Raw genomic sequence first — 16,571 nt, forward strand, 5'->3', positions numbered from 1 at the left:
GGGTTACCTTCTCTTGAACAAAATCAGGGTTCACTTAGTAAGGAAAAAGTGGAAAATTACTAACTAGGTAGGCAGCCAATGGAGCCCACTATGATACCTTAAAATTTTTTTTCTGATGATATAAAACATACTTACCGATTGTATAAAACCCTTGGAAAATAAAGCATAGTTAGGAGAAGGCACTAAAAAAACACCCTAATATCTCTATCTAGAAAACAGGTTGCTCTGTTTTTCTCATATTTCATATATGTGTGTGTGTGTGTGTGTGTGTATATATATATATATATATATATATATATATATAGTTTTTACATAGTTGAGATCATATACCTTATTACCATATTATATTTTAATGGTTGTAGAATATTCCATTGACTGTATGTACAGTAATTTATTTAATAATTCCCCTACCATTGAATATTTAAGTAGTTACTGGGTTTTGCTATAACAGTCCACATAACAATGAATATTGTGGGGCCTAAAGCATTTCATTTCTGTTGAATGTTCCCTTACAATTACTTCTTTGCATGAAGCTACTGATCAGAACTTTTGACTATATGTGTGACTTTTATAACGTAGTACAGTTTTGTTTTCCAGAAGAATTATAGCAGCTTAAACTATCAAAGTGTAAGTGAAACAGTTTCATTATAACCACTTCAGCATTGAGTGCTGTCATTTAAAATTTTTTTACCAATTTACTGGGTATAAAATGGTAAAAAGCTTTTGACATGATCTTTAATTGGTGTTATTATCCTTATTCTATGTTTGGCTTGGGTTTTTATTTACTACAGGGATCTGCAAAGACTTGGAGAACTTCAGTCTGAATTGGCAGGAGTAGCTGACTTCTCTGCTACCTATCTTAGGTGTCAGCTTCTTCTCATCAAGGTTGGTTTGAATCCATTTTGTTCATGAGTGTGTTGGCTAAGAATGCAGTTTAATGGATCTAGCAGTGTTTGAGGCTATAAGTAGAAAAATAACTGGTTTTATGCAACCGCTTAGCAATGGGGAAATTATGTACTCGGCAGTATAATTATATTTGCCTCTAATTAAAGAATTGTTAACTCATATAGGAATTTGAATTTTTTAATTTGAGAGAATTCCTTTATCATATAATTAGAGCAGGTTGGATAACCATTTGCATTAGAATCCAAGGATTTTAATTGTTTTTTAATAATTTGATTAGCAAAGATCTTATGTAAACATTTGTATTTTATATATTTATATATTTCTAAATGCTGATTTCATTTGGTCAGAGTCAAATTAGTCAAAGGTTGATTTCATTGCTCTTAAGAGCTAATGACTTGCTGTCATTTCATACTAGGTAGTTAGAGTACATATATATACACACACAAAATTGGTACCCAAAAGTTTGTTTCAGTTCACTGAGTTGAAAACCAGTTAAACTAGCTCAATAGCTCTCAGCTTCTGCAGCAGAGTTCTGCTATAAATTTAAGCTTAGAATTTAGAAGAGCCCTTCTAACTTGATAAGACTTAACTTGGCTTTAGTTCTAAATGTGGTTAGTCTTCAAAGTTATTAATGATATTTGACCAAAGTCAGAATAAATGGGGGCGTCAGAAATTATTTGCCACTGTAAGATATGTGAGCTTAGGGTTGTGTAGGTGTGTGTATGCATGTGAAGATGATTGTGTACACTGAAGTAGGTTGGGATTTAAACAGTCCTTATTTGGCTAGATAGATTCTTTCAAATATATATGCCTGTGTAAGCACCACCACAGTTAAGATATAGAAGATTTCCATTACCCCTGAAAGTTCCTTCATGTCCCTTTGCACAGTTATTTGGCTTTTCCAAGCTTCTATGAAACAAGGCTAATAATAACTCTACCCAGGTAAGGATTGGTAGCAAGCAGTGCATATGAAAACCCTTGGTCTAGTGTCTGGTACATAGTGAGTGTCATGTCAGTGTTGGTCTTCTTCCTTCCTCCTTGGCTTGTTGTCTTCTAGATAGGAATACAAGAAGGCCTTTGAAAAGAATCCACTTTTCTTTAGTGGGAAAAGAGAAGAGATTACTCCTAAAAAGAACACAGAGCTATGTTTTTTATTCAGCGTCATGTAGGAGAAGTGTAGGTAAGGGACCCAGACTTAGAACCCAAGGCAGGCAAGTGTTTGATAATAGGGGAGGAGCTAAATAAATCGTGGCATGTCTACTCAACAGTATATTCTGTAGCAGTAATGATCTTAATGAAGAATTATATAAGAACATGACCAAATATGACATAATGTTATGTACCCAAAGAAGCACACAAAATTACTTCTGCTTTCTGACTACAACTATATAAAAAAACATGGATATAGGAAGTGATTGGAAGCAAATATTCAAAAACAATAACTCTTAATGGTAGTATGATTTAGGTTATTAAACAATTTCTATATCTATAGTCTAGACCTGCCACTGTCAAATACAGTAGTCACTAGGTATGTGTGACCATTGAGCACTTTAAATGTTCATGTTGAGGACTTCCCTGGTGGTGCAGTGGTTAAGAATCCGCCTGCCAGTGCAGGGGACACGGGTTTGATCCCTGGTCTGGGAAGATCCCACGTGCCGCGGAGCAGCTAAGCCCGTGCACCACAACTACTGAGCCTGCGCTCTAGAGCCCACGAGCCACAACTACTGAGCCTAAATGGCACAACTACTGAATCCCACGCACCTAGAGCCCGTGCTTCACAACAAGAGAAGCCACCGCAGTGAGAAGCCCGTGCACCACAAGGAAGAGTAGCCCCACTCGCCGCAACTAGAGAAAGCCCACGCCCATCAGTGAAGACACAGTGCAGCCAAAGATAAATAAATAAAAAATAAATAAATTTATATAAAAAAAATAAATGTTCATATTGAGATGTACTGTAAGTGTAAAATACACACTGGATTTCTTAGACTTAGTATGAAAAAAATGTAAACTATCTCAATAATTTAAAAAATATTGATTGCATAGTGAAATAATATCTTATTTATACTGGGTTAAATAAATTATATTAAAATTAATTTCACCTTTTTACTTTTAAAGATGTGGCTACTATAAAGTGTAAAATTACATACACGGCTTGTGTTATATTTCTGTTGTATAGTGTTAGTCTAGGTTTTCTGTCATGTCATTATGTCTGTAATTAAGAAAGGCTGTGAAAATAAGAGACTATAGCAGAGGTTTAGATGAGATGGCCATATGGATGGATAGGCGAGGAGGGAGATGGAAGGTAAAATCCATGGCTCTAAGTGATAGTTTTTTATTTTTATTTTTTTATTTTTGCTGTACGCGGGCCTCTCACTGTTGTGGCCTCTCCCTTTTGCGGAGCACAGGCTCCAGACGCACAGGCTCAGCGGCCATGACTCATGGGCCCAGCCGCTCCGCGGCATGTGGGATCTTCCCGGACCGGGGCACGAACCCCTGTCCCCTGTATCGGCAGGCGGAGTCTCAACCACTGCGCCACCAGGGAAGCCCTAAGTGATAGTTTTGAATGTGCAGAGATTGAGAGAGGGAGGAATCTAGGAAAGCTTCTTGATTTCTTGTTCGAGTATGTTGGTAAGGTGATGGGGCTGTTCAAAGGATAGAGAGAGCATGGAGCAAAGGAAAAGGAACTAAGTCAGGGAAGAAGGGTCTAGGCAGTCTGGTTAGTCCAGTGACTCTGGGATCAAGGAGGTCCCAGAGCCTCAGAAGCCTGGCTTGCCTGGACATTCTTGGCGAGGCCTTCATGGCTCCTGCACTCTGCTTGCAAGCTCTGGTCTGGAACGTAGGGTCTTTGGGCCAAGAATTGAATGGAGCGGAGTTCATTTGGCCCAAATCATTGGTCTCCTCTCTGTCCATAATAGGTAGGGCTTATTGGCCTAAAAGAATAAGAATGAGAGGAAGTCTTGTTCACGGTAAATTTTCAAAGCAAAACAGACACTTAAGTCTCAAATTATATGGCAGTCTTTTTGACCTCTGTGTTCTGTCCTGTCCTGATTTGTTAGGCCTTGCAGGAAAAGCTGTGGAATGTGGCTGCCCCTTTGTATTTGAAGCAGAGTGATTTGGCCTCAGCAGCAGCAAAACAGGTAAGCTTATTGAGGCCTTCTCCTCAGGTGGATCTCTGTCCAGATCTCTGTCCAGAAATTGCGTTGTCTAAGTTAGAGTCAGAGGCCTTCACAAGGCTCTGCTGTAGCCTCCCCATTTTCAGCTTGTGTCAGAAGTTAGTGGTATGAGAAGCAGCATAATTAGGGGACATAGCACTGGCTTTAGAGTCAGGGGACTTGGGTTCTGTTCCCATGTCTGCCTCTAATTTGTTGGGTGGTGTTGAACAGGTTACTTAACCTCCCTGATTTCTAGGATTTCTTTTGTGTTCTAAAATATTATTAGTTTGTATGTCAGATATACTAAAATCGAATAAATACTATCATGAATCTTCACCTGAAAATGTAGCTGAACTCATTTTGAGGTGGTTTATATTTTTAGCCTGTAACATCTCTCTTTCTCTTTTCTTTAACCATCTCTTGAATATTTAAAGGTCTTTTTTTTCCTCCTCAGTTCATTAAGTAGCATTTAATTTTACTTGCCTTAAGTTTATTTCTTTCTAGTTTTGAGCAATTTCCCTTCATTCTTGGGTATTGGGATTTGGTGAACTCTTCTGGGTCATGTCTTCCCAATAGTAAGTCTGTATATGACTAATTACAACCCAGTAGGAAGATAATGATGGTGACTATGATTGTTACATTACAGTTCACTAAATGATTTCAAGTCTATTTTAATTAGCCCTCATAATAATCCCATTAGGTTGGAATAAGTATTAAGTCCATTTTACAGATGAAACAACGCTCAGCAAGGTTATATTCATAGAGCTATAGGTAGTAAGTCAGGGACTTGAACTCAGGTACTCTGATACCCAGAGTCTGTTTTCTTTCCACTACTCTGCTTCATCTCTCATCTTATCTAGACTCCCTCTTAGACCTGCCATGTGGCTTATTGTAGGGGAGTAGAACTTATTGACAGCAGACCACCAATGGGCCATGTTGGGAGGGATGAGACAGGGAGCAGTAGTCTGGAAGAAAGAGAAAGGAATTACCATTGCTATGTGACAGTTACTGTGCTAAGCACCTTCCATACCCCATTTAATCCTTTAAATTTTATGATGTTGGTGCTGTTGCTTCTGCATTTACAGATAGGGAAACTGAGGCATCATGTAATTAGGAAACTTATCTTACTGTCATTTGTAGAAGACAGCTGACAGGGCTCTGACTCCAAAGCCTTCAATGGGAGGCAAGCATCACTGCCTGCCATCATTGCTTGCCTCCCATTGAAGAAAGGGAAGGAAAAGGGAAGCATCATGGGGGGGGAGTCGCTAACTTAGATAGAACAGAGCAAGAGCTTAAGAGGCACTGGGCTTGAGCTGAGGTCACTGACATTGTTTTCTGCATTGATGCCCTCCCTAAAATCCCTCTGACCAGGCCCATAGAACAGTCTGGATGGCTAACAGGTGGTCACTGGTTCCTAATACTGAGTTCTTTAGGACTTTTCCTGAGGATTATGTTTCCATACGTATTCATTTGCCACCACATCACAGTGAATTTGCTTTAGTTACAAGCAGTGCTTTAGTTTTATCAGTGTTTATAAACTTTCATATCTTTATATCATCAACTAAGATGATATTACCAGATGGAAGTTTGTTTTTTTAATTGACAAAATAATTTATTCTCTCAACATGTATATTAATTTCTCTCAAATTACACTAATTTCTCTCAACATAGGCACTTAAAAATCTCAGTTCAGAATTAAAGCATAGGCATTAAAAAAAGCACTCTGTTCAGACCTGGTTTCACTTAGAATCCTGTGCTGCTCTTTGCTCTTAAGTAAGACTATAATGATATTTTTGCTGCTTATTACTTACCTTTTCCTTATAGATCATGGAAGAAACCTACAAAATGGAGTTCATGTATAGTGGCGTGGAGAACAAGCAGGTGGTGATTATCCATCACATGAGGCTGCAGGCCAAAGCCTTGCAACTTATAGTAACAGCACGGACTGCTCGAGGGTAAGATGTGTGGTTGGTGAAAAAGGGTGGCTGAGTCCTTTCAAAGACACTTAAAACTGCATTCAGAGATCTCACCAAGGTTAATGATGCGTGAAATAATATTTAGGAAAGACTACCTAAGGGATATACAAGCTCTTCATTTTTTCAGATATTCGAAGTTACATTCTTGGATCAGATTAGATCCCTGGAAAAACCCTTTGGTGGCTCTCCATTGCCTACAACACAACATAGGGCTTCATCTGGCAACAAGGCATTCTGTATAGTCCTTGATAGATTTCTTTAAGAATATAGTGCCAGAACCACTTTTTTCTCTTCTGATGGAACTAGTGCTCTATCTTAGGCAGTAAAGACAAATTATGAGAATGTATGGTGCTGTGAGACTACTTTGTTCAAATCCTGACCTCTCTACTTACTTGTTGTTTGATTACAGACAGGTTTTTTTAGCCTCTCTGTGCCTTGTTTTCCTGTCTGTAAAATGAGAACCATGACAGCATCTATCTCAGGGGGTTTCCGTGAAAAATGAATGGGATAATACATGTAAAAGCACTTAGCATGGTACTTAGTACATAGTAAGAGCTCATTGTAATTGTAGCTGTTAGACTTTCTGATAATGAGAATTGCTATATTTCATTGATTCTAAAATGCACATTTAAAAATTTTACTTCTCTGAAATCAGATATTTTGATGATGTACCATAGTTTGATAGAAAGTGTTTTTGTTTCTTGGTGTTTCATAAAATAAATGTGCATCTTAAGAATAATGGCACCACGGATTTAATATAATATAGTACTTAGGAAACTCGTTATCAGACAGGAGACACATCTGATGCTCAGTCCACCAGTTGTGTCAGCCTAAAAATAGTGTAGAGAAATAAATATGAGTGTTTAAGTAAGCACTGAAAAATACATTAAAAGGAACATTGTATTATTTTATTTCTTTGCTTATCTTGATAGCGACCTGATAAACTCAGGTAGTGATTTAATCTTAGAGATAGCCATACATTCATTTAACAAATGATTAATTCCTGCTATGTGCCTGTCACAGCTGAGAAAAGATAGGTGCTTGTGTTGGCATCTACACTTTTTTTTTTTTTTTTTGCGGTACGTGGGCCTCTCACTGTTGTGGCCTCTCCCATTGCGGAGCACAGGCTCCAGACACACAGGCTCAGTGGCCATGGCTCACGGGCCCAGCTGCTCCGTGGCATGTGGGATCTTCCCAGACCGGGTCACGAACCCGTGTCCCCTGCATCGGCAGGCGGACTCTCAACCACTGCACCACCAGGGAAGCCCTACACATTTTTATTTAAAGAAAATATCTTTTTCAGTTTATGTATGATTATTGTAAAAATTTAAATATTGTAGATTAAGTGAACATTCTGTTCTCTGGTAATCTACCCCTTGTAAAACAAATGACTAAAAGTGTAGATTATAAATGTGTGTATTAGCATAAATCGAATCATAATATAGTTGGCTGTTCTGCCATATTTTTATTTCATCCAACAATATAATATTTCGTATTTCCATGTCATTGTATAAAGATTCCAATATATTTGGTGTTTACTCATGCTATATTATTTTATATTTTCCGTTTGTATGCATACCTGCTTCTTTTTCTTTTTCCTTGATTTTTGCTGGAAATTTTTGATTGTTTTGTTTCTTTCTTCTTCCAGGGGTTTGAAAGTTCTGTACCCTAATTTTAACCTATTTAAGTGAGAGGCAGTAGAACATAATGATTAAGAGGGCTGGGGTGCCTCATTGCTTTGATTCAGATCTTGACTCCACCATTTGCAAACTTAGTGACCTTGGACAAGTTACTTAAGAACTTCTGTCTCAGTTTATTTCCCATAAGTTAAACTGGGATAATAATAGTACTTGCCTCTCTGTCATAGGGTTATTGTAAGGATTATTGAATTATTATATGTAAAGCCCTTAAAATACTGCCTGACACATTAAGAGTAAACACTTGACAAATGTTAGCTCATTTTAGTTGTATAAATAGTATTTTTACTCATATATATATATAATTTTTTTTATTTTTGGCTGTGTTGGGTCCTTGTTGCTGTGCACGGGCTTTCTTTTTGCAGCGAGCAGGGGCTACTCTTCGTTGCGGTGCATGGGCTTCTCATTGTAGTGGCTTCTCTTTGTTGCAGAGCACGGGCTCTAGAGCACAGGCTCAGTAGTTGTGGCACATGGGTGTAGTTGCTCCACAACATGTGGGACCTTCCCGGACCAGGGCTCGAACCTGTGTCCCCTACACTGGCTGGTGGATTCTTAACCACTGCGCCACCAGGGAATCCCTACCCTTATATTTTTAATAAACAGATTGACCTTATATTTTTCAGCATTAAAAAATAGAATTTATGATCATCTGTATCAAGACCACATCTAATCAAAATGAAAGTTTTAGTGTATTTTTATTTGATTGTTTCATGCTGTTAAATAATTTAGAATTTAGTTTCAGATTGTTCTTTTTTTGTGTGGTACGCGGGCCTCTCACTGCTGTGGCCCCTCCCACCGCGGAGCACAGGCCCTGGACGCCCAGGCCCAGTGGCCTTGGCTCACGGGCCCAGCTGCTCCACGGCATGCGGGATCCTCCCGGACCGGGGTGCGGACCCCTGTCCCCTGCATGGGCAGGCAGACTCTCAACCACTGAGCCACCAGGGAAGCCCAGATTGTTCTTTTTTTAAATTGAAGTATAGTTGGTATACAATATTAGTTTCAGGTGTACAGCATAGTGATTCAGTATTTTTACAGATTATACTCCATTAAAAGTTATTATAAGATAATGGCTATAATTCCCTGTGCTGTATGATATATTGGATTATGGTTTTTAACGTATCTCTTATTTTAAGATTTCTTTCTTAAAATAGCATTACTCTTTATAAGTACATTATCCAAATAATTTAGCTCCAGCTTACCCACCACTGTTCTTTTTGTATCACAATTGCCTTTTAAAATTCCTTGTTCTAATTCACCATTTATCTGACTGGAACCCATTCACTAGTATTGTTTTTCAGAGTAAGTATATTAGTATACTCATTGAGACTTCGCATAAATAAAACTGCCTTTCTTTTGCTCTCATACATAATTGGAGTTCTTTCAGAACTCTGTTAATATTGCTATGTTGCCTTTTAGTATTTAGTATTACAGTTAGGATGTCTGATATCTGTCTGGTTCTCTTTCCTTTGTAGTTAGCTTATTTTTCATGGCTCAAAGCTGTAAACCCTTCTTTTTCTTTTTAGAATTAAGAAATTTCATCAGGATATGTCTAGTTATGTGTTTCCTTTCACTATTCTTACTGACTTTTAATGGGACTTCGAAGTCTCAGCTCTGTTTTATCTCAGGGATTTTTTTCCCTCTATTATTTCTTTAATTACTGCTTCTTCCATCCACTCCAGTCTGCCATACTAGATATTGTATCTTCTGGATCTATTTTCCCTATATCTTATCTTTTCTCTCATAATTTCAGTTTCTTTTTCTACTTTACATTCTGAGTAAATTCCTCAACGTACTCTTTTAATTTACCATTTCAGTTTTCATCATTTTTCATTCTAGTGTTCCTCAGTTGTTGAGTTGATTTCATTATTATTTCCAAGTGTGCTTTCTTCTGTGTACCGTTTTTGTAGCAGTTTTTCTCACTTTATCAATGTGATATCCTTTCAAATCTCCTCTTAAATCTTAATCAGGTTGTTCATTAGAATTTTAAAAAAAGCTTTCTGGGCTTTCTTCCCTTGACATTACCTCATTGAGGTCTGCTTGGTCTCCTTTACAGCTCCTTATCATCCTTATAACATCTAATAATTTTTCATTGTCTTTGAATACTTATAAGTGAAAGTTTAGACTAGTTTAAATTGGTAACTGGTATAGGCTTCCCCAACAGTTATAGGTCAACGTTTGGTTTCCTGTAGTGGGCCTCACTCTTACATTGAAAGTGGGGGTTCTTAGTGCTAGAGGCCTACTTCATATACGTACCACGTAGGTGAGGCCACCTACTCTGTTTGGGAGTTGGGGAAGAGTTCCCAAATCTTTTTGTATTTTACTGCTTGGAAATTCTCCAAGTTGGTTGTATGTGAGCAAGCCAAAAAAGGTGCTACTTGGCCAAATTGCTTTCATTTCAGTCTCTGCTTAGCTGGAGTTCTCCCTTCCAGCCCTCTCATCCTAGGTGGTCTTTGGTTGGTTAACCTCACCAGCAAATTTCAGTTCCACATCTAGCAGTTTGTCAGAGTTAAGAAAGTTTCAAGTGCTACCTGCTTTTTAGGAAAATAATTCAATTTATTGTTAGTTGTAGAGTACATTTCCATCTGCCATTTATCATTTATCCATTCAACAAATATTTATTGCATAGCTGCTTGTGTCAGGAAATACATGATGAATGATACAAAGTCCCTCCTCTCATGGAGCTTACAGTTTAGTAGAAAAACTTGACTCGGTTATTAAGAACCTTGATACCGGGCTTCCCTGGTGGCGCAGTGGTTGAGAATCTGTCTGCCAATGCAGGGGACACGGGCTCGAGCCCTGGTCTGGGAAGATCCCACATGCTGCAGAGCAGCTAAGCCCGTGCGCCACAACTACTGAGCCTGCGCGTCTGGAGCCTGTGCTCCGCAACAACAGAGGCCGCGATAGTGAGAGGCCCGCACACTGTGATGAAGAGCAGCCCCCGCTTGCCACAACTAGAGAAAGCCCTCGCACAGAAACGAAGACCCAACACAGCCAAAAAAATAAAAATATACATTAAAAAAAAAGAATATAAAAGAACCTTGATACCATTCTCTCACATGTTTTTATATAAGGAAAGAGTATTTGTTTTTTCTTCACTGGAACTTTACTCCTTCAACTAATAATATATTAATGAAAATGAGTGGAACATTCCCTGCAGAAATTAAAAGAAATAAAATGCATAAAGATCAAAGGAAAAATCTGTTGTGTGATTAGTAAGTTATATTGGCCTGGCATGTTGCCTGGCTTATTTAGGTATACATTTAAGTTTTTACAGAAATGAAATACTCTAAGTACTACAGGACCAAAGAAGCCAAGATAGAGAAGAAAGCATATAGTCTGTGTCTGTGTGCAAAGTAGTAACAAAACTTTTTCCCCTTCTGCATGAGAATTTGACCTTTGGTTTCCAGATCTATTCCCTGGAAAGCTGATCGCATCAGCTCTACTACTAGGTGACACTGCTATGGTAAAAATGATCTCTGAGAAAATTACATGTAGACTAGAAGGAACTGTCAGTGAACTATAATTACCTAATGCAGACACCATAGCTTTGGGCTTCATTGAATGCAGTGATTCTTGTAACTGAGCATACCCCTGTGGGGACCCTGGAAGGTATGCCTTTGGATTACTTCAAGAGATATTAGCATCTATGGAGCATGAGGCTTCTAAGTGAAGATGGTCTCCACATTCATCTGATGTAGATCTCATCTCCTTGAACCTGAGCTGTCAGTGGCAAGGTCAGAGCTCCCAGACAGCTATGTAGATGGTTGAATGGGCTGCTGCAAGGACTCCTGCAGAGGAGGAATATGACATTGCACTGCCTGTAAGCTGTGCTCCTGTCCTATATCCTTACTGAATCTGGTGCCAAGTGTGGCCTGTGATAGTCTTTGATTTTGAATGTACATTGAGCCTAATGGGCACTGCAGTGTTTTAATTAGGTCTTGGGATCCTGGCAAATATTTCCCCCTAGGTCCATTAGGAGTCCTCTATTTCTCTTACAGATAATTTTTATAGTATAATATGCTCATCGTCTTTTCTTGTGGGCTCAGGTTTCTGGAACTTTGGTCTTTACTCCTCAGTTCTCAGATTTCACAAGCAAATTACATGGGTTTTTGTTTGTTTTGTTTTGTTATTTTTTCTTTTCTACAGAGTTGACCCCTTATTTGGGATGTGTGAAAAATTTTTACAGGAAGTGGACTTTTTTCAGAGGTAAGTATTTCATCACCTTCTAGCTTATTAAATCTTCGTTATGTAGAGATTGTACTTATAGGGAAACGAGCAATCACAGGCCAGAATCTTTGGTTTAGCCCATGCAGCCAAGCTATTATGATACATGCAGTGTGCCCTAATTTGTATACAGGTGGCTCTCAGTATCCATGGGTTCTGCATTCATGGATATGGAGGGTTCGACTGTATTATTCCATTTTATATAAAGGACTTGAGCATCCGTGGATTTTGGTATTTGCAAGGGGTCCTGGAACCAATCCACCACAGATACTGAGAGATAACTGTATTTTCTTTACTGTTACATAAACTTCTTAAGTTAACTAAACATACAACATAATAATAAAAACATCAGGAATTTTTTTGATTTAGCACTCATCTGGGCCAGAAAAAGACAAATATTATGTGGGAAAACTCAAACTCTTGTTGAAAAATCACAACTTGTCTATTTTTTTTCACCATGGTTCTTAAACTTGCGTATTTCTCTCTAATCTACAAAAATTGTTCCATCATTCTATAGGTAGCTTTTATTTTGTAGTATAGATATGTTTTCTCAGGATTCATTATGAAGTAAATCAGCTAAAACAGATGCAGTCGATGAGTGGAAGGCTTGGTGAAACAGTGGGGGTCGAGGTAGTGACCTCGACTGTGACTTGTGTTATGCTGGAGATACAATACTGGGAAGAAGGCATTTATAGGATTTTAAAATCTAATATTTATTAAGTCTAATATTTCATTTTTTTCACTCCTTGCTTCTACCCCCATGAACTTTACCAAACCTGACTCTACAGGTTTGTATGACTCTACACTTTTCAGGCTTTTTTCATTTGGGTGATGATGGCTTCCTATAGGGCTGAGTTGCAATACTACTCTTCACCAATAGGAGCTGCTCTCTAGTAAATGATACAATATAGCTTGACTCTTTAGATCCTGACTTCAAATCTCTACGAAGTCCATGCCTTACTTTTGGTTTTAGATTTTTTTTTAATTGAAGTATAGTTGGTTTACAATGTTGTGTATGTTTCTGGTGTACAGCAAACTGATTTAGTTAGACATGGTTTTAGATTCTTTAAGGTGGAGAGTCTGTTTTTGCACAGTTGGGTTGGAGAGATTTTTGGAAAGGTGACAGCTCTGATGTGCTACAGATGAGGATCTTTTGTTAAGAGCTGCACATTCTTTATTAATTCATCCTCTGAGTCCCTGTACATCATGATATCACCCCTCAGTGAAATATTTTTTGACTATCTCTTTCTACAAAGCAGAGTACTGTGGAATCATTCAGAGCTGGGAGTAAGTTTTAACTTTTTTTAAGCCTCAGTACAACATTATCCTCTCTGAATCTCAATGTTCCTATCAGTGATGCTCCATTAAGACAGGCTTTTTCTTCTCTTTTGCTCAGTGTAATGTCCCCAGTGTCTAGAATCATACTTGGTAAGGCCTAAAAACATACTTGTTATATTAATTAATGAATCTGTAATATGACAATAATAATTCTGACAATGCACAGGACTACTGGGAGGATTAAATAAGATAGTGTAAAACACTTAAGAGGATGCCTGGCATATATAGGTATTTAATAAGCAATGCTGTTATGATGGTCATGTCACTACAGCATAATTACATAGGTGCATGGCTTTCCTCGGTAACCATGAACTCCTCCAGTTCATCACTTTTCCTACCTCAGGGCTTGGCAGAAGTTTGGGGCTCAGCCTGTGGTGAATGAATGCATAGTTGCTTCTGTTTGTTCCTTCAGGTGTTTCATCGCTGATTTGCCCCACCTGCAGGACAGCTTTGTGGATAAACTTCTTGACCTCATGCCCCGACTCATGACATCCAAACCTGCAGAAGTGGTCAAAATTCTACATACCATGCTGCGGCAGAGTACCTTCCTACACCTCCCCCTTCCAGAGCAGGTCAGTGTCTGTGTCATTCCCCTTTAGGCGAAATCCATCCAGAGAGCATCCAAAACTGCTCATTTTGGTGATCTTCTTTGACCAGTGGAGGAGCTGGGTTAGGGCCTTTCCTCTGACTGACTAACATATGTCCTCCCATTAGATAAGGAGACAGAAAGGCAAGGATCATGTTTTGTTACCCAGAGATGACCTGGCTTTAGAATCGTATTTTCTTCTTGCTTACAGATCCATAAAGCCTCAGCCACCATTATTGAGCCAGCGGGCGAGTCAGACAACCCTTTGCGGTTTACATCTGGGTTGGTGGTGGCCCTGGATGTCGATGCAACCCTGGAACATGTGCAGGATCCTCAGAGCACTGTGAAGGTCCAGGTCTGTCAGGTTTTGGTTCCCATGGAGCTTCTAAACTGACTTTGTGTTGGAACTTTTAACTTTAGCACCCCTGTAATCTCTACCTGAGGGACAGAAACTGGGGAGAGAGAAGAGATAAGTTTTTATGGACAAGAGCCTGGGCGTGAATCCCAGCTCTACTGCTGAGTATGGTCTGGAGGAAGTTACTTTAAACTCTGAACCTTAGATTCTGCACCTGACAAATAGGAATAGTTGACATTGAAATGAAGTGATGTGTATAAAGTTCCTGGTCCCCAGTAAGGGTTCACTAAATGACAGGGCCGCTTCTGTTCTTATAATGTGAAGTTAAGACTTGGTATTTTCAGGGCTATAAGCAAACTGTAATAAGTCCTTTTCCAGTTGTGGGTGGGTCAGCTTGGTTAATACAGTTTATGGGTGGGAAAAAGTAGTCACTAGGGAGTATTCTTTCCAAGTTAGATAGATGTACTAGAGAGACAGGAGAGATGCAGTATAGACACTAAGCAATTTAACAGTCAGTAGTTAAGCCCCACTAAGAGTCCTACCCATTTACACCCCCTCCCTCCCTCCCTCCTTCCCTACCTTCCATCCATCCATGCTTACTCTACTGTACATGCTAAGTGCTAGGCAAGCATGTCAGAATTCATGCCCTGAGGATACTTAGTTTCAGTGAGAGACAGACAAATGGACAGGCAGTTGTAAAACAGAAGTTCAGTCATCAGTTCCGACAGGCACAGGATGAATTAAAAATGTTATGGCCTCTTATTAAATCCTGATTGCTCACACAACATAGATCTAACTTTGGGAGCCACTTGCAGCACTGCCTCCTAAAATGAGACCTAACTTTTAAAATAACCTGATCTATTCTCAAGACTAAGAGACTGGGACTTCCCTAGCGGTGCAGTGGATAAGACTCCGTGCTCCCAATGCAGGGGGCCTGGGTTTGATCCCTGGTCAGGGAACTAGATCCCACATGCATGCCGCAACTAAGAGTTCGCGTGCCTCAACTAGGGAGCCGCATGCCGCAACCAAGGAGCCCACCTGCTGCAACTAAGTGTAACTGAGTTCAAGCTCGCTCTGCTCACTGCACTACAGGCCAGTGAATCGGGAGATGAGGTGTTGAGGCAAGGAATACAACTTTATTCGGAAAGCCGGCAGACTAGTGTCTCTGAAAAACCATCTTATCTGGGTTTGGATGCCAGTTTCTTTTATAGAACAGAGAGGGGGAGGAGGTGAGGAAGTAAAGTAAAAAGGCCATAAGTTTTGCAAATGTCCCCTGGAATGGCTAGCCTCAGGGAGGGGATGTGTTAATTTCTTCTTTCTTGCAGCCATCCACAGGTGGACAGGGTCGGGTTGCTTCCCCCAACAAAGGCACTTTGGTTTAACATTCAGGCAGAGGGACAGGGTTCCCCGAGGCAGGCCATTATGTATAGACAGTATCCTTTTAGTGAACAAGAGCGGGAAAGCAAAGGTTAAAGTAAAAGGAACAGGTCCAACATGTAGCCAGATTTGGCTCTTCTCTGTTACATAAGGAGCCCACGTACTGCAACTAAGGAGCCCGCGAGCCACAACTAAGGAACCCGCCTGCTGCAACTAAGACCCAGCACAACCAACCAACGAAATAAATGAAGAAAATAAAGATTAAAAAAAAAAAAAAAGAAAGAAAGACTAAGAGACTGGTTCAGTGAGATAATGGACCGATCTACTGACTTAGCTTCTGGATTGTGAAGCTTCTTAGAAGTTTCAATGAAGGGGCAGGAATGAAGGGGAACATAATGCACCACCCCAAAATAAGCCTTTTTGGCCTAAGGATTATTTTGGGATGATTATTTTTGAGAGGCTGTAGACTGGAAACAGAGTAGAATTGCCCTTTTGTGAGGGAAATTTACATTTATAAGGGAAATCTCCATTTGTAAGGTATCTCCCTCTCAGTACCAGAAAGGGAAGCAAGACTAAATCTCTAGGAACTCATCAGTGAAGACTATGCCAACTTAAATTTGCATAACACTCGTACCCTTGATTATTGTGTTTTACCTGATAACCTCCCATAACAGGCTCCCTTCCTCTTCAACATCTTTCTTTTGTTTTTAGCTGAATATGGTATTTAAGGTGATGGCTTGGTTAGTTTCAGGGAGTTACTCAGTTTTCCTAGGTCTCTTCCTTATATAGAGGAGACATATTTGTTATTAACTTCTGTTTGTTTTTCTCCTATTAATCTGCCTTTTATTATAGCAGGATCTCAGCCAAGAACCTAGAAGGGTACAGGGGAAATTAATTTTTCTCCCCTACAGGGTTATTTCCAATTTTGGCTACTGTAAAAACATTCTGCAGTATACTTAA

General features: G+C 39.3%; 1 protein-coding gene across 1 annotated transcript in view; it reads left to right on the forward strand.

Moving 5' to 3' along the window:
• Positions 1-16,571, forward strand: part of INTS4 (integrator complex subunit 4) — a 115,737-nt gene that overhangs the window by 92,499 nt on the left and 6,667 nt on the right. The window contains exons 17-22 of the mRNA XM_007455300.1: positions 792-885; positions 3,963-4,043; positions 5,883-6,013; positions 11,878-11,937; positions 13,706-13,865; positions 14,091-14,234. Coding sequence (XP_007455362.1) covers positions 792-885; positions 3,963-4,043; positions 5,883-6,013; positions 11,878-11,937; positions 13,706-13,865; positions 14,091-14,234 — 670 coding nt within the window. The remainder of the gene's footprint in view (positions 1-791; positions 886-3,962; positions 4,044-5,882; positions 6,014-11,877; positions 11,938-13,705; positions 13,866-14,090; positions 14,235-16,571) is intronic.

The sequence above is a fragment of the Lipotes vexillifer genome, unplaced genomic scaffold (genome assembly GCF_000442215.2).
Source record: "Lipotes vexillifer unplaced genomic scaffold, Lipotes_vexillifer_v1.1 scaffold276, whole genome shotgun sequence".
NCBI classification, from domain to species: domain Eukaryota; kingdom Metazoa; phylum Chordata; class Mammalia; order Artiodactyla; family Lipotidae; genus Lipotes; species Lipotes vexillifer.